We start from the raw sequence: 13,394 nt of genomic DNA on the forward strand, positions 1-13,394 counted from the left end.
ATATTTGTAAAGTATAAAAATACTGATACGGCTTTCTGCTGACTGTCTGCCCTGTTCTACATACTGAACATCTTCTTTTATCCCACACTGTCAGGACTCAGCCTCAGTGTTTGCAGAGTGTCAGTTATCTCATCCAGCAAAGCCACAGACTGCTTTCTTTTCCGCAAACAGTTCCTCCATCTTTTCCCCGAACTGTGACAGAGGTTGAACTATATTTCCTCCCTGAGGCAATAACTTTTTTAAGGACTTAATCAAAGCAGTTGAGTCAGTGATTTTATTATAAAAAATGTGTTTTTCCTTCTTTGACATGTCTACTTAGAAAGAAAGGGAAAACCAAAGGCCGCACATAAAATCCCCAGTTCTTTATTCAACATATTGTTATAGAATATAGTCAATGTGAGCATAAGGATCAATGTGTAGCCTGATGCTGCTGTAGTTCACTTGTTATCTGCCAGGAAAAAGTCTAAGGCAGTTATAAAAGTGAGGGCTGTCAGAGAGATACTCCATTCCAAAATAGAAAAAAAAAACAACAAAACAACTTGTGGTTGTGTACTTGAGTATCTACTATTACGGAATCACTTTTCACATCTTTCACCTCCATGTTTTAATTTCTCCATTAAAGCACATGTTTCTTTTGAGCCATCTTGAGAGGAAATACAAAAGTAATCAAGTCAGTGAGAGGAAGACAAAGAGAAAGGGAGGGAAGAATAGACATTCTTCAAAATGAGACAGGGCATTAACAATTACAACAAGTTACTGGGGAGATGGATGGTGGCGATGAGGCACAAAGCTCTGAAGCTGAACAAGATAAACAGCTGAGATGAGAAACATTGTGCATTGATATTTTTATGAAGAAAAAATGTTAGTAGGAGAAAAAAAAACCTACCATATAATAGAGTTTCATTTGGGAAGTGCGGAAAAAGAAAAATGATCCAATATACTTTATTAATATGAACAATGGCTGCAAATCTTGTTGTCTGTACATTAATAGTACTGCAGAGAAGAGCAGGTCTCATGCTCTTATAGGAAAAGAGATTACTGGAACTCTTCAGCAATTTTGTGGCTTGTGGTTTATTCTGTGCACTGTGAGAGTATAACACAGGGGGAATACTCTGCAAGTATGATGTGTCAAAATCTGTGCACAAGCTTGATGATTGCTCAACTATCACATCATTTCCATGGACGTTGCGGTTTAAAAAGTAGCTGAAGATTGTCGTGCCTGCAGTGACCATGGAGCTTCAATTGACGAATAGCCCAGAAAAAAATAAAAACCATGCAGTCAAAACACGAAAAGGGTCCAGTTTGTTTTTGTTTGAGGTCCACTGCTGCAGTGACCGGGCTGGTTGTGTCCAACAAGCACAGTCGGTTTAGAGTCAGACCTGGTGAAGCTTCTCAGTTTAAGTCACTATGAAGGTTGGGTTTTGAATTGTTGCCTTTGATAAGCCACTAAAGTCCTAAAAATCTTCATACCTATAAAAAGAAAAGGACAATATGAATATAACTGATATCACCCTGTGTCTGTACTCCTATTATTAGTAGTTCGTTTCATATCCTGCTCATTTGACTAAGGTGGCCTAATGTGGTTTTACAGCACTTATGTCCAGGATTGTCAAGCTCTATGTTTCAGAAGTCACCTTGTATGAACAGAACTGCCAACCAATGTAATATTTTCCCTGTGCAGCTTTGAGTGGTCATTAGCACAAAGTCTGTGAGTGCTAACTGAGCTGTATTACAAGCAGCTGCAAGTTCCCCAGTTCCCTCAAATTCAGAGCCAGTTCTCTACACTGTCTAAAATGAAAGCATGGCTATGTTCAAATCAAGAGGAAGCCTTATGGTTTTTCATGTGGAAGAAACCATATTTGGAGGAGAAGGTGGTGCCGACACTGCACTCTATCTGGATTGTCAGTTAGGTCGCTGTGTGCAGACACACTCTAATGCTTTATTCTCTGTTTTCCTCTAAATGTGACCATCGTTTAAAAAAACTGCACAGCATGCTGTCTTGTTGAATATTTAAAACTAGAGACCGGGGCCATAAACTAATTTGAAAAACATTTTCTGAGCTAATAAACTAAATGAGAAGGTGGGACATTTTTTCCATAGACTACAATACAAAGTCCACAACAAATGCTCCAGTTAAGCACTGGCTTCACTTTTCAAATCCAAAACCTACTTCCACTTTTGCAAAGTCTATGGGTCGAATGAATCCAGTGGAGCCAGTCCACTGAATGCATCATGTAAAATGTGTGACTAAAGTATTCCACAATGTTTTATGAAAAGCAGCATAGAACAAATGGCCAATGACCAAACCTTATATACAATCATGCCTGCCCCTACCCTGAGTGTGCGAGAAGGTGTTTTTTAACCAGGGAGCTCAATGTTAAGTCCTCTATCAAAAAACTCCCTTGATGGTGAATTAGGATTGAACAATCCATAGAGCTGATGCTTAATGGATTTGTGAGTGGAGTCACAGTTTGTCGTGACTTTGACTTATTTGGGAGACATCTGAATGGATGGCATAGAGAACTGTACAATTCTACTCATGAAACACTTCTCCTCATCTTCTCTGTCGCCATACAAAATGTACAGTTTGCATTAGTTCAATCCATTTGCCATGTGTCCAACATTATCTAAGCCTTAGACAAGTCTTTGTCGAACTGTAAGGTGTGTACTTTGGTGTGTTACTCACTCAGCATCATCAGCAGCGGGTGTGTTGTAGCTCTGGAACAGCGGTTGCATAAAGAGTCCCAGTGTCCCCACCACACACACCAGGATGAAGATCCAGAGGAAGAGGCGGTCTATCACCATGGCGACGTACTTCCAGTCCTCTATGATCTGCAACCAAACCAACAAGTTTAACAGGTTGTTAAAACTATAATGGTCTGTGTGGGAGCAGGAGGTCAGGGAAACAGTGAGTTTTACTTCTGGTTAAAGGAGAAGACCTTTGAGAAAGGCTTCATTAACTGCTGTTCATTAGCTGCTTCCGTAGCGCTGAAGCTTCCAGCACACCAAATGCGTATCAGGCTATATTTTTAACTACACTGCAGCTGCATGATGCTGAGAGGAAGAGAGTAGGCTCCACGAGAAACCTGCCACGAGCAATTACACCTGCAGAAGTTGCCTGTAATATTTATTAAGTGAGGGAAAATTTGCAGAAGTTTAGAGGCTCGGGGCTTCTTTGGTGTCACATTGTGTGTTTATATGTGTGTTAGGGCATACAAGGTTCACTGAGGATAGCAGATGTTTTCAGAGTAAGAGAGCTGATTGACAGTTTGGAATAATGCAGCAGGAAAGCAAAAGAAATACCAAATGATTTAAGACGTAGCATGTACCACATCGCATCCTGCCTCGATAACATCTTCTTTTCCTGTAATCTTCTTATTCTTTCCTGTTGCCATCTCCATAATCTGCCTCTGTGTGTCTTGTCTTTTCTCCATAAGCAATTTAAAAAAGCGTGAAGGGGGCGGGGGGGTGGTAGACAACAGTGTATTCCCTTTTTCCTATTTCTTATTCCTTGCTACTATCTGTGCCTACCTATCACAGATACATAAGTCTATTCATATATCTTTATCTTCTCACCCCGTCATCATCGTCCTCTGTCTTCATGTGTTCAGCGATGTATTTCACTCCATCCACTGCTTCCTCCAGATCTGCATCCCACTGAGCAGCCAATGGCCTCCGGAAGTCTGAAAACCCACCACCTCCCTCGGGGAGGTCACCAACCTTCCAGCAAAACTTTTGGGCAAAGTCCTCATTCACATAGACAGAGTCGGTGTCTGTTCGGATTCCGTCAAGCCTGATGTTGGAGTACTGCCTCTTCTCTGGAAAGCTGTGGGAGTTGGCCTTCCCAGTGATACTCTGGTTGGCAAATTTCCTGCGGAGTTTATCACGGATGTTGGAAGAACCTGGACGCCTCATGAGCAGGAAGGTGGGTAGTTGGACTAAGAAGAGACGTTTGACCCACTCAGGCATGTGATGGGTGGATGGGGAGCGGTGGTGCACGTTGAGGACACAGACGGTGCTTACGATGGAGAAAGTAACCAACACCATGGTAAACATCAGGTATTTACCTAAGAAGTTGAGAGAACCAACGAGATAAGCTTCAGTTCCAATGTTACCAAAAATGTTTTTTTCACTTCCACTAAAATATAGTAATTAGTGCTAATTCATTCTAGAGGTTCTAATTGTTTTTTTGGTCGGTGTTTTTCCAAAATGAATGAGCAAAGTGTTGACAGCTTAGCACATTGGACATTCAAAAAAAAAAAAAAAAACTATCAAAGAAATTTTGTGACCTTTAGGCAAACAAAGCTGAACAAAGCTGCAAAGAAGCAGTGAAGCAGTTGAAATAGACGATGTGTAAAGACAAAATTAGAAAGATATTCTGATGCTTCTAACACCACCTTAGATAAATTATTTTACAAGCTTTGTTGAACAGTAGACCTTGACCTTGACCATGACCTGTTGAGCACCGTAGTGGTCCCTGAGAGGTTCTGCAAGGACTTAGCTTAAGGCCTCAACATATTTTTGGGTTCAAGGTTACATTCTTCTTATTGAATTAATAAAGTATAATTTAAGCACAGTTTAATTTCACATTTTTTGACACAGATGCACAAAAACAGAGATAAATTTGACTGACCAATGAGTGGCACTGCCAGAGAGGTGGGTGGCACTATCTTTGATATCAGCAGCAGGAACACAGTGAGGGCCAGCAGCACGGAGATACACAGCGTCATCTTTTCCCCACAGTCTGACGGCAGGTAGAAAACCAAGATGGCCAGCGAGGTGATCAGCACACAGGGGATAATCAGGTTAATGGTGTAAAAAAGAGGTTTTCTCTTGATCACAAAATCAAAGGTAATATCCAGGTAGGTAATGTCATTGGGGTCCTCATTTTTGCGTGCCGGGAGCGACACAATGTCCCACTCTCCGCTGGGTGTGAAGTCGTCGCGACTGGCAAAGTCACTGGTGAGGATCAGGTCCAACTCTGTGTGGTCGTAGGTCCAGGAGCGGAACTTGAGGGTGCAGTTCTGCTGGTCGAAAGGGAAGTTCTGCACCTCGATGGCACAGGCCGACTTGTAGATTGCAGGGGGGAGCCAAAAAATGTCCCCTGTATTGGAGACAACAGCGTTGCAATAGAAGGAAACCTCGTAGACACCATCTGCACTGCGTTTGGAAAAGATGGGGGATTAAGAGAATCTAATCAACTGCAATGTATTAGCTTTATCAGCTTTCCTGTTCAGACTAATGCCACTGACACTTTTTGCTAAACCTACGGCTACAGATAGGAAACTACAGATAAACTCCAAATCTTCATAACATGCTAGTCAGTGAGCAACATGGATTTTTTTCACCTTCAGATTATCAGTCTACTTCTGCTTCTGGTCAAACAAAGCTATTTTAATCTCCTGGCTTAAGCTACGTATAAAACAGACGAATGTGAGAATGGCATCAATCTTCTCATTAAACCCTCAGCCAGAAAGTGAATAAGAACATTCACCGAAATGTCAAATTATGCATTTAAAAATGAAATATCTGAGCACTAAAGTCCCTTTCCACCCATCACTGTAGCGATTAGCATTCAGAAAAAACCAAGTCCTCCCTAATGATTGACTGAGGTGATAATAAAGAAATTATTCACTAATCCCCTGCACTTCACCAAAAACATGTTTCCAAAAATTAAAGGAAAAAAGGCAGAACATTTTTCCCTGTAGAAAACCAGTCTTATTTTTGTCAATTTCCTCTTGCAGAGCGTGAATATTAATGCTGAAAAACCTCTTAATGCCACAGAATGACATACTGAAACTCCTTTAATAGCTCAAATACAGCAATCTATTAACACAAGGTCAAATGCAAACAAGCCGTCAATGTATTCATACTTTTCTGTTGCACTGATTGTAAGGTAGAGTAATAGAACCACATTGTCTACATCAAATACTGACACATTTGTCTTCCCTTTGTGCGTGTACTTACTTGTTGTAGAGTACTATGTCAGGAAGCCAGATGTGTTTAGAGGGTATTCGAAGTTTCTTGATGCCTTCGTATTTGTCGGGGTCCCATCTCAGCCTGTAATCATTCCATTCCTTATGAGAGGGGATCCATAAAAGCCATTACTAACTAAAGACACGCATACTATACACATTGTGCATTCAGCAGTTACAAGATCACACTTTACCTGACACAGCCATAAGTTGGTCGTCATTATTTGCTCTCTCTCGTTCTGCAAGAAAGCATCAGTGAACTCGTCAGACCTTGCTGTAATATTTTACTTAACAATGTGTGATGATGTTGTTTTGTAACAGGCAGGGGTGGACACTAATGAAGTAAATTTACTTGAGTACTGTACTTAAGTACAGTTTTTGAGTGTCTGTACTTTACTTATTACTTTTGGCCGATACTTTACTTTTGCTCGTCTATCATTACTCGTGATCGGCAGATTGGCAGAGTTCATAATAATGATAGGTTTAAAAATAATAATTGTAACAGTGTATGGCTACAGTCACAGATCCGGACTCTACGTTTCCACAAAATGTAAAATTTCCGTCTGATTTTTGGATCCAAGCTGCTAGAGTTTTCATGAATGTTGAAAATAAAACTACACTTTCTCATGAACACCGTCACTTAACTGAGAAGCTCAACCTCAAATTCCTTTCCTGTATTTTCTATATTTCTACAGTTTGTTTACATCTTGTTTGTTGGCACAACGGCACTCCACAAGCTGGAAAAGCCTTTGCTATTGGGTATTAAAGCATGTTAGTTTACAGAGTTCATGGCAAACGCTGAATAACAGACTGCCGTCAATATTTCAAAAACCTACATAATCTTAAAATCCATAGTTACTATAACACAATCCCACACAATGTGGACTGGAGCACAGGAAAGGTTTTAGAATGGGCAGAGAGTCGGCAGGACAGAAGCCTGAGAGCGGAGCCCGAAGCCATGATTGAAAGCGGGTTCTGTTATGTCCTGAAACTCCTGTATTATTTTGAAATTCCTACTTTCTTTGTGTTTGTGTTTTCTTGTCTTTCCTCTTGTGCCAGTCTGATTGTCGATGTGTTCCCCTGTTCCCCATTACCTTGTGTGTGTCTCATAGCGTAGAACTAAGCCATCTCACAGTTCTTCCATGTCCTTCGCCTTCTCTAGTTTCCTGACTTATGATGATGCTTTGATCTTTGTGTCAAGCTTAGCATTGGGATTTGTGTTGCTACTTTTGCTGCTCATTTTGTAACAGATTGTTTTCTCTAAGAGTGATTTTGAGTTTATTCATTTTCTACTTTTTCCCGTACCGTTCGGTCAGCTTCCTGTTCGAGCGAAAAGCTTCTAGAGCAGGTAATCACTAATTAAATACGAGTTAACATGATTGCTTGTACTTTTCTGACAGAGAAAATATGTGCAGTAAGAAAGGCCTGTTGGTCGGAGCAGTGCTTGGATTTACACAATGTCTCCAACCTACATCACCAACATCAAGTGTCCAACTTTAATTAACATGACGTGTAGGGAGCATATCAATAAAGCATGTCAGCTATAGTATCTGTAGGGTTCATGACAGCCACCATGCCAAGTCTAAGACGTTTGTTTTTAGTTTATACAAAAAGGTGTCGCAAGGTGTGAATAGGAAACCTGCATGCTGACGATGGCGTGGCATACTAAAAGACAAGACTTGCTGGAGGCTTTAAAAGATGGAAATCCAAGTTGTCGGGTCCAGGTGACATAACAAAACAAAAGAAAACAAGAAAAGGTCCTGAGGTGAACTCCATGTGGGTAGAGCTTTTCCAAAGATAAAACATGGGCACTGTTATATTAGAGGTATTAAAACTCTTATATCTAACAAACCAACCATCCCTGTTTTTAATCATCAAATCAAACTGTCAGCCCGTTTTGTTTGTGCGCATGAACATTTTATTTTTTTATTTTTTGCGTTTCAGTATACTCACCACACTGATAAGCTGAGACAGAGACACCTGTATGGAGATGGTGACCTGCTGGCTCTTGTTGACTGCTGGTCTGATCAGTTTATTGTACCGCTCTGGACCCAACAAGTAGTTCACCAGCCGCTCCTCTGCATTCTCTGCCCTGCTGCCTACAAGAAAAACACAAGAGTTTAAAAACACGTTCAAACTGAAAGGTCTTTAAACATTCAGCTGTACTGGTTCAGGTGACAGTAAGCCAAACATGAATGTCCAAAGTAAATAAATGTCACATGTTTTTTTTGGCAGCCAACCGCAAAGTATGGTTGAAGGGGTATTGCGTGTCCCTTTTAGTGTAACATTGAATACAAAAATGTCACCATGTTCTGTGCATTTGCTGAAGCTCCAAGCTTGATATTCTCTCTGTCACAGTATGTTTTCAGTCCAGTGCCATCGTGAATGATGAACAATAAACAAGTTGGCTGTAAATGAAGTAAATTTACCAAAGGGTATCAAGGCTGAATCATGTGTTCACAGTGTGTGTGTGTGTGTGTCTTGCAGTCTCATGCTTTACTGCAGGGTTTTAGAGCAAAAGAACAAACAAAAATTCAGTCATGCATCCATCCCTGTGAGAGGATCCCTCAAGCTTTGTGTTTCCTCAGCCCTAAATTATTGGTTATGTAAAAGTGATCGTATGAATAAGTCAGAAACAAATTGCTTTTGACCCACTCTCTTGGCGTCCGCAGCCATTATGTCTACATTGTCAAACAAACTGACAACAGTGCAGAGAGCGTTTAATATTTGGACTGCTTCACCCTCTCTGCGCCACATGAATTGTCTGTTTTTGTAAGATTACATGCCGGGAAGGCTGAGTGAGCACGAAATGCTCTCTTGTCAACAACACCCAAGTTAACCCAAGTCGATGTTTTCAGCTGTTTGGAAAGAGAAGAGCAAAGACAGTCTACTGCACCTCACTGAGAGGTCACTGCAGTCTGAAGATCATTTTCTTAATCATCGCTGAGGATACAAGCTTTGCAATTAATAGCCCAAAAAATCTATTTGTGCATAAGAAAGACAATGCTTTAATTGAAGGTTAACCTGATTATTGGAGCCTTCATCACATTTAACTTTCATTTGAAGCGGCAGTGTGTTTTGTTATATTAATACAAGTAATAATTAAATGAATAACTTTGTAATATGTTGTATATCAAAGGCATCCATATAAACATGGATTTTTTTTTTTTTTTTAATGGGAGAAAGTGCGTCCTTTATCAGTTTAATAAGGAACACATCTTTTAATTTTCAAATGCAGGACGGGTCTTTATTTTAAAGGACATTTGGTAACCCTTTCATGGAAGGAGTGTCCTGCTGCAAATCCGAGCTGGTGTCACCCATGCTACTTTGTGAGTTGTTTCTTCTGAGGGCAGCACGGTGGCTTAGGGGTTAGCGCTGTTGACCCACAATAAGAAGGTCACATGTTCTCCCCGTGCCTGCGTGGGTTTCCTCCCACCGTCCAAAGACATCATGTTTCACTTGATTGGGGACTCTAAATTGCCAGCAGGCATAAATTGTTTAAATTGTAACCATAAATTGCTAACAGGAGTATAACCTTACTGCAGGTATCAAACCAACAGAAAACGAAGGCTCCATAAACATTCTACCTCTTTGCCTAGTTTTGTATTAGCCGGTAGTTACAGTTTGAGGGTGAACTCAGAAGTTAGCAAATGTGAAAAACAATGTTTGTTTTTATGCTTTCACAAGGTAGTTTTTCATAAATGAACAACGCTTTATTATATCTGAAGTCTAAATACAGTCTTCGGAAGTAAAAAGGTAATTTTAGGCAGTAAAGGGCACACCACAGTCACTTGACCTCAGCATCTCCTAACCTGATCCAGTTGGAGTTTACTTCATCTTCATCTCATAGGAAGAGAGTCTCCTCTCTTTTGATTTGTTGATTTGGCAGTAAATCAGCTTTCATGTCTGGTGTGGTGATGTTCAATGGCCCCAACAAGTTCTTCAGTCTCGTGTAGCATTATTTTAACTCCCATAAAAGCTTAACCACATTAACCACATACATTATTTAAGGAATCAAACCAAAAAAACCCTTTCAAAGAACATCAGGACAGAGGAAGTGGAAGTGCAAAAATTGCATGCAGTCAGTGGAAAATGTTGTCAAAGGAATAGTACAAAAGAATAATTCCACTCTCTATGGAGGCTAAATCAGTCATCTGTAATTTTAACCACCAGGTGAAGTGGAAACGTGCTCTTCTGCCTCTAACATGACAAACAAGAAACTCCAAACCTACTTGTAGTGGTGGGATGAGTTAGTGCTGATATATTCCCATAATTCCTGCCTGTAAATCCAGGATGTGTGCACTGTCATCTAAAGCTGCGGTGTCCTGATGCTGTAATGTGAATTCTGCACAATGAATTGTTAACATTTTTTGACAGATCCACTGGACATGATGAGGCTGTCACTGAAGAGGGCCGTCAAACATCACAACACAGTGCAAAGCCTGGTCAAATCACCAGGCCTTCAGGGAAACACAAACACCCACAACAACATGGTGGAAGACACATAGAATTGCAAAATGACTTCATTTAAATAATTTAGACCTGGACGCGCGGGTATCTTTGCCTTGATGGATGCCACAGAATAATACCCGACTATGCTGCCTGACATACCTGATCTTTGTCAGCTGAGTCCAGTTGTTTTTGTAAAGCAGATTCAAGCACGGTGGCGCTGATTTAGTTTTTCGCCTTGTTAATTTTAGTTTTTTAAAGCCCAACCAGCTAAAGCTAAATCCTAACCTATGAGCTTTAGTTCATGGTTAAAGGACAGAAAACTCAACAGTGCGTGAAACACAGGGTCGGGTTAATAAAAGGAAGCAGATATTCAAGCTTTTGTCCCAGAAGAGACAGTTCTTTCTTTGTGATAGACAAAATAGCTCTTTGTAAATTATTCAAAAATCGGCTTTTACTTCCGTGTATTTTTAAGAGTGTGGACATCACACAGTTTTTAAAACCTTTTGTCTGAGTTGACATGAGGATTGTGAAAAACTCAAAGACACAGGAAACACAGTTGTTCAGTTATTTTTACAAAAACAATATGAGGGAAAAACGTAAATACCAAAAACTAAGGAAACTAAGCCACACTCGAGGTCATGCTCTCCATATACAGCTGTGCCTTTCATATTATTTCTACTAATTTGAGCCGCCTGAGGAAGAATTTACAAAGACACAAGAAAGACACAAATTACACATAGTGACTTGCTTGTTATGAGTATGCAATGCCAACTGCAGTGAAGTGTTTATCTAGTTTAACATAATTATATGGAGAAGACTTTGAAACCATATTAAAGTTTTAAAAGGGTCAGATACACAATGATGTACCCTATAAATGATCAGGATTATGCTATAATTGGTTCATATCTTATTTCATGTCATTCTGATTAACTAGGAATACAAAAAACATAAACTGACAAGACAAATGAGGCAAGTTCCCTCAGGCTGTCTGCTCAAAGCAAAGAGGGGTTCGGAATAAAAATCAATCAAATCAAATTCTGTAGTGAAACCTTTAAATGTTAGCTGCAGGATCATCTACAGGACACCACCGCCTTCAGGGCAGCTTTCCCTCACAGCAGGTTATAGCAGCCCACTGCTGACCCCCAGAGGGGCAGTGTGTGTGTGTGTGTGTGTGTGTGTGTGTGTGTGTGTGTGTGTGTGAGAGAGAGAGAAAGAGACCAGAAACTGATTAAAGCTCAGAAAATATTAGAGGAAACTTTTATCCATTTTATCTTTTTGCATTATATCATTCATCACGGGAACACACACACACAAATTAGGAAAATGAAACAACTTACTTGTGAGAGAGAGGATGAGGAGCAGGAGGAGAGTGTTGGTAGTCATCTCCTTTCTTCTTCCCTGGACCAACACAGTACTTTTGCCGGGTGGTCCTCCACAGAAAAAGAAGAGGTTTGTGTGTGTAAACTGTGTGTGTACGTGTGTGCGTGTGTGAGAGGAGAAATCCTCAGTGTTTAGATTCCGTTGTGCCACAGCAGAGGGACCTTCTCTCTCCTGCGTCCCTCCTCCGCTGCGCTCGCTCGGCTCAGATCTCGAGGAGCGCAGAAGACGCACGAAGAAACTTCTGGCTATTGTAACAGAGAGCTTATCGGCATTGAGTGTTTATTTACCTCAGTCACCATGTTGGCTGCTTTTTTTTTTTTTTTTTTTGCCTATTGGTATAAGAGATCGACTCCAGATGTTTCGTCGCTGTCTCAGTCACAAACCAGCCGCGGTGACATTCAAAAAAAAAAAAAAAAACAACTATCCAACTGTTCAACTGAGTCAAAAGAGAGAGAGAGAGAAAGAAAGAAAAGAAAGAAAAGAAAGGAAGAAAAAAAAAGAAACCAGGTCCAACTTCCCTCTCTGCTCCAATGAAAGAGCCAGAGATCACCTGCGCCAAGTTCGCCGTCCTCTGACTGAAGCTCAGACAAGTTGGAGTGCGCAAAGACAAAGTGGCGCAGCTCCAAGTCCTCCTCAGAGCAAACCACCTCCAGTTACAGTCCACGGACAAGACAAGACAAGAGCTTCTTCACATGGAAGTCTGAATGTGAGGAGAGGCGGGAGGGGGAGGTGGAGTGGAGTGGGGGGAGGGCTGGAGCTGGAGGTTGGACTCATCTGCCCGTCAGTGGCCTCTGCTCCCCTGAGTGAACACCAGGCTACTGGTTACTGGTTACTGGTTACTGGTTACTGGTTACCAAGGGACAGCTTCACTCAGCTCCATGTGATGAAGTCTATCGGTCTATGTTGTAATTGTGGACTGGTCAGTTATGGATGCATTGGTTGATTGACTGCGTCCTCATTACATTTCACATTAGGTTTCATTTTGTCTCATATTCATCCCAGCAGTTCTTTATAAACTGAGAACACACTTTCTAAGTGTTTGTCTTTTCCGTGGAGCCCAGGAAGAGAAGCTAACCTGTTAGTAGGAGCCGCATAAATGACCACACAGCTCTGCTTGGCACTGACCCACTCTTTGAACTTTGACCTCGTGGATAACATCTGGGAAAAGTAGGGAAGGCAGACACTGCCTGCTGTATGTTGGGTTTTTTTTTTTATATACATAATTTTTAAATCATTCGTCTGTCTCTCACTGAAGAAACAAATTGTAAATCTTCTTGTTTATGCTAAAGCTTTATAGATGAATAGTCCCATTGTCTCTTGTTGAATGTAGATTTTCTTTAAAACATTTTACTGTCTTCTTGTTCTTGTAGTGTCTTATTGTCTTTTGTTGAATGTGGACTTCGGGAAGATCAGCTGCTATCATTGGAGCAGCTAAATGGGCATCCATAATAAACAACAGAGTGTTCAAGTTTTCCACAGCACACTTCTAGGGTGAACCACGACAGGCTTCTGCTCATTCACATCATCTTTAAGCGAGATAAATATAAACAAATATGAAAACAGTCAACTTTGCACATTCATCATTCT

At 40.8% G+C, this 13,394-nt stretch overlaps 1 protein-coding gene across 1 annotated transcript; it reads right to left on the bottom strand.

Moving 5' to 3' along the window:
• Nucleotides 1-785: 785 nt before the first annotated feature.
• Nucleotides 786-12,041, bottom strand: LOC115040772 (neuronal acetylcholine receptor subunit beta-2-like). Its single transcript, XM_029497797.1, has 8 exons — nt 11,765-12,041; nt 7,929-8,074; nt 6,170-6,214; nt 5,968-6,077; nt 4,634-5,160; nt 3,577-4,067; nt 2,687-2,832; nt 786-1,470 (listed from the first exon to the last, which is right to left on the bottom strand). The coding sequence occupies exons 1-8, from the start codon at nt 11,808-11,810 to the stop codon at nt 1,455-1,457; spliced, it is 1,527 nt and encodes a 508-aa protein (XP_029353657.1). The 5' UTR covers nt 11,811-12,041; the 3' UTR covers nt 786-1,454.
• Between the last annotated feature and the right edge of the window lie 1,353 nt (nt 12,042-13,394).

This window comes from Echeneis naucrates, chromosome 1 (genome assembly GCF_900963305.1).
Source record: "Echeneis naucrates chromosome 1, fEcheNa1.1, whole genome shotgun sequence".
In the NCBI taxonomy this organism is placed as follows: domain Eukaryota; kingdom Metazoa; phylum Chordata; class Actinopteri; order Carangiformes; family Echeneidae; genus Echeneis; species Echeneis naucrates.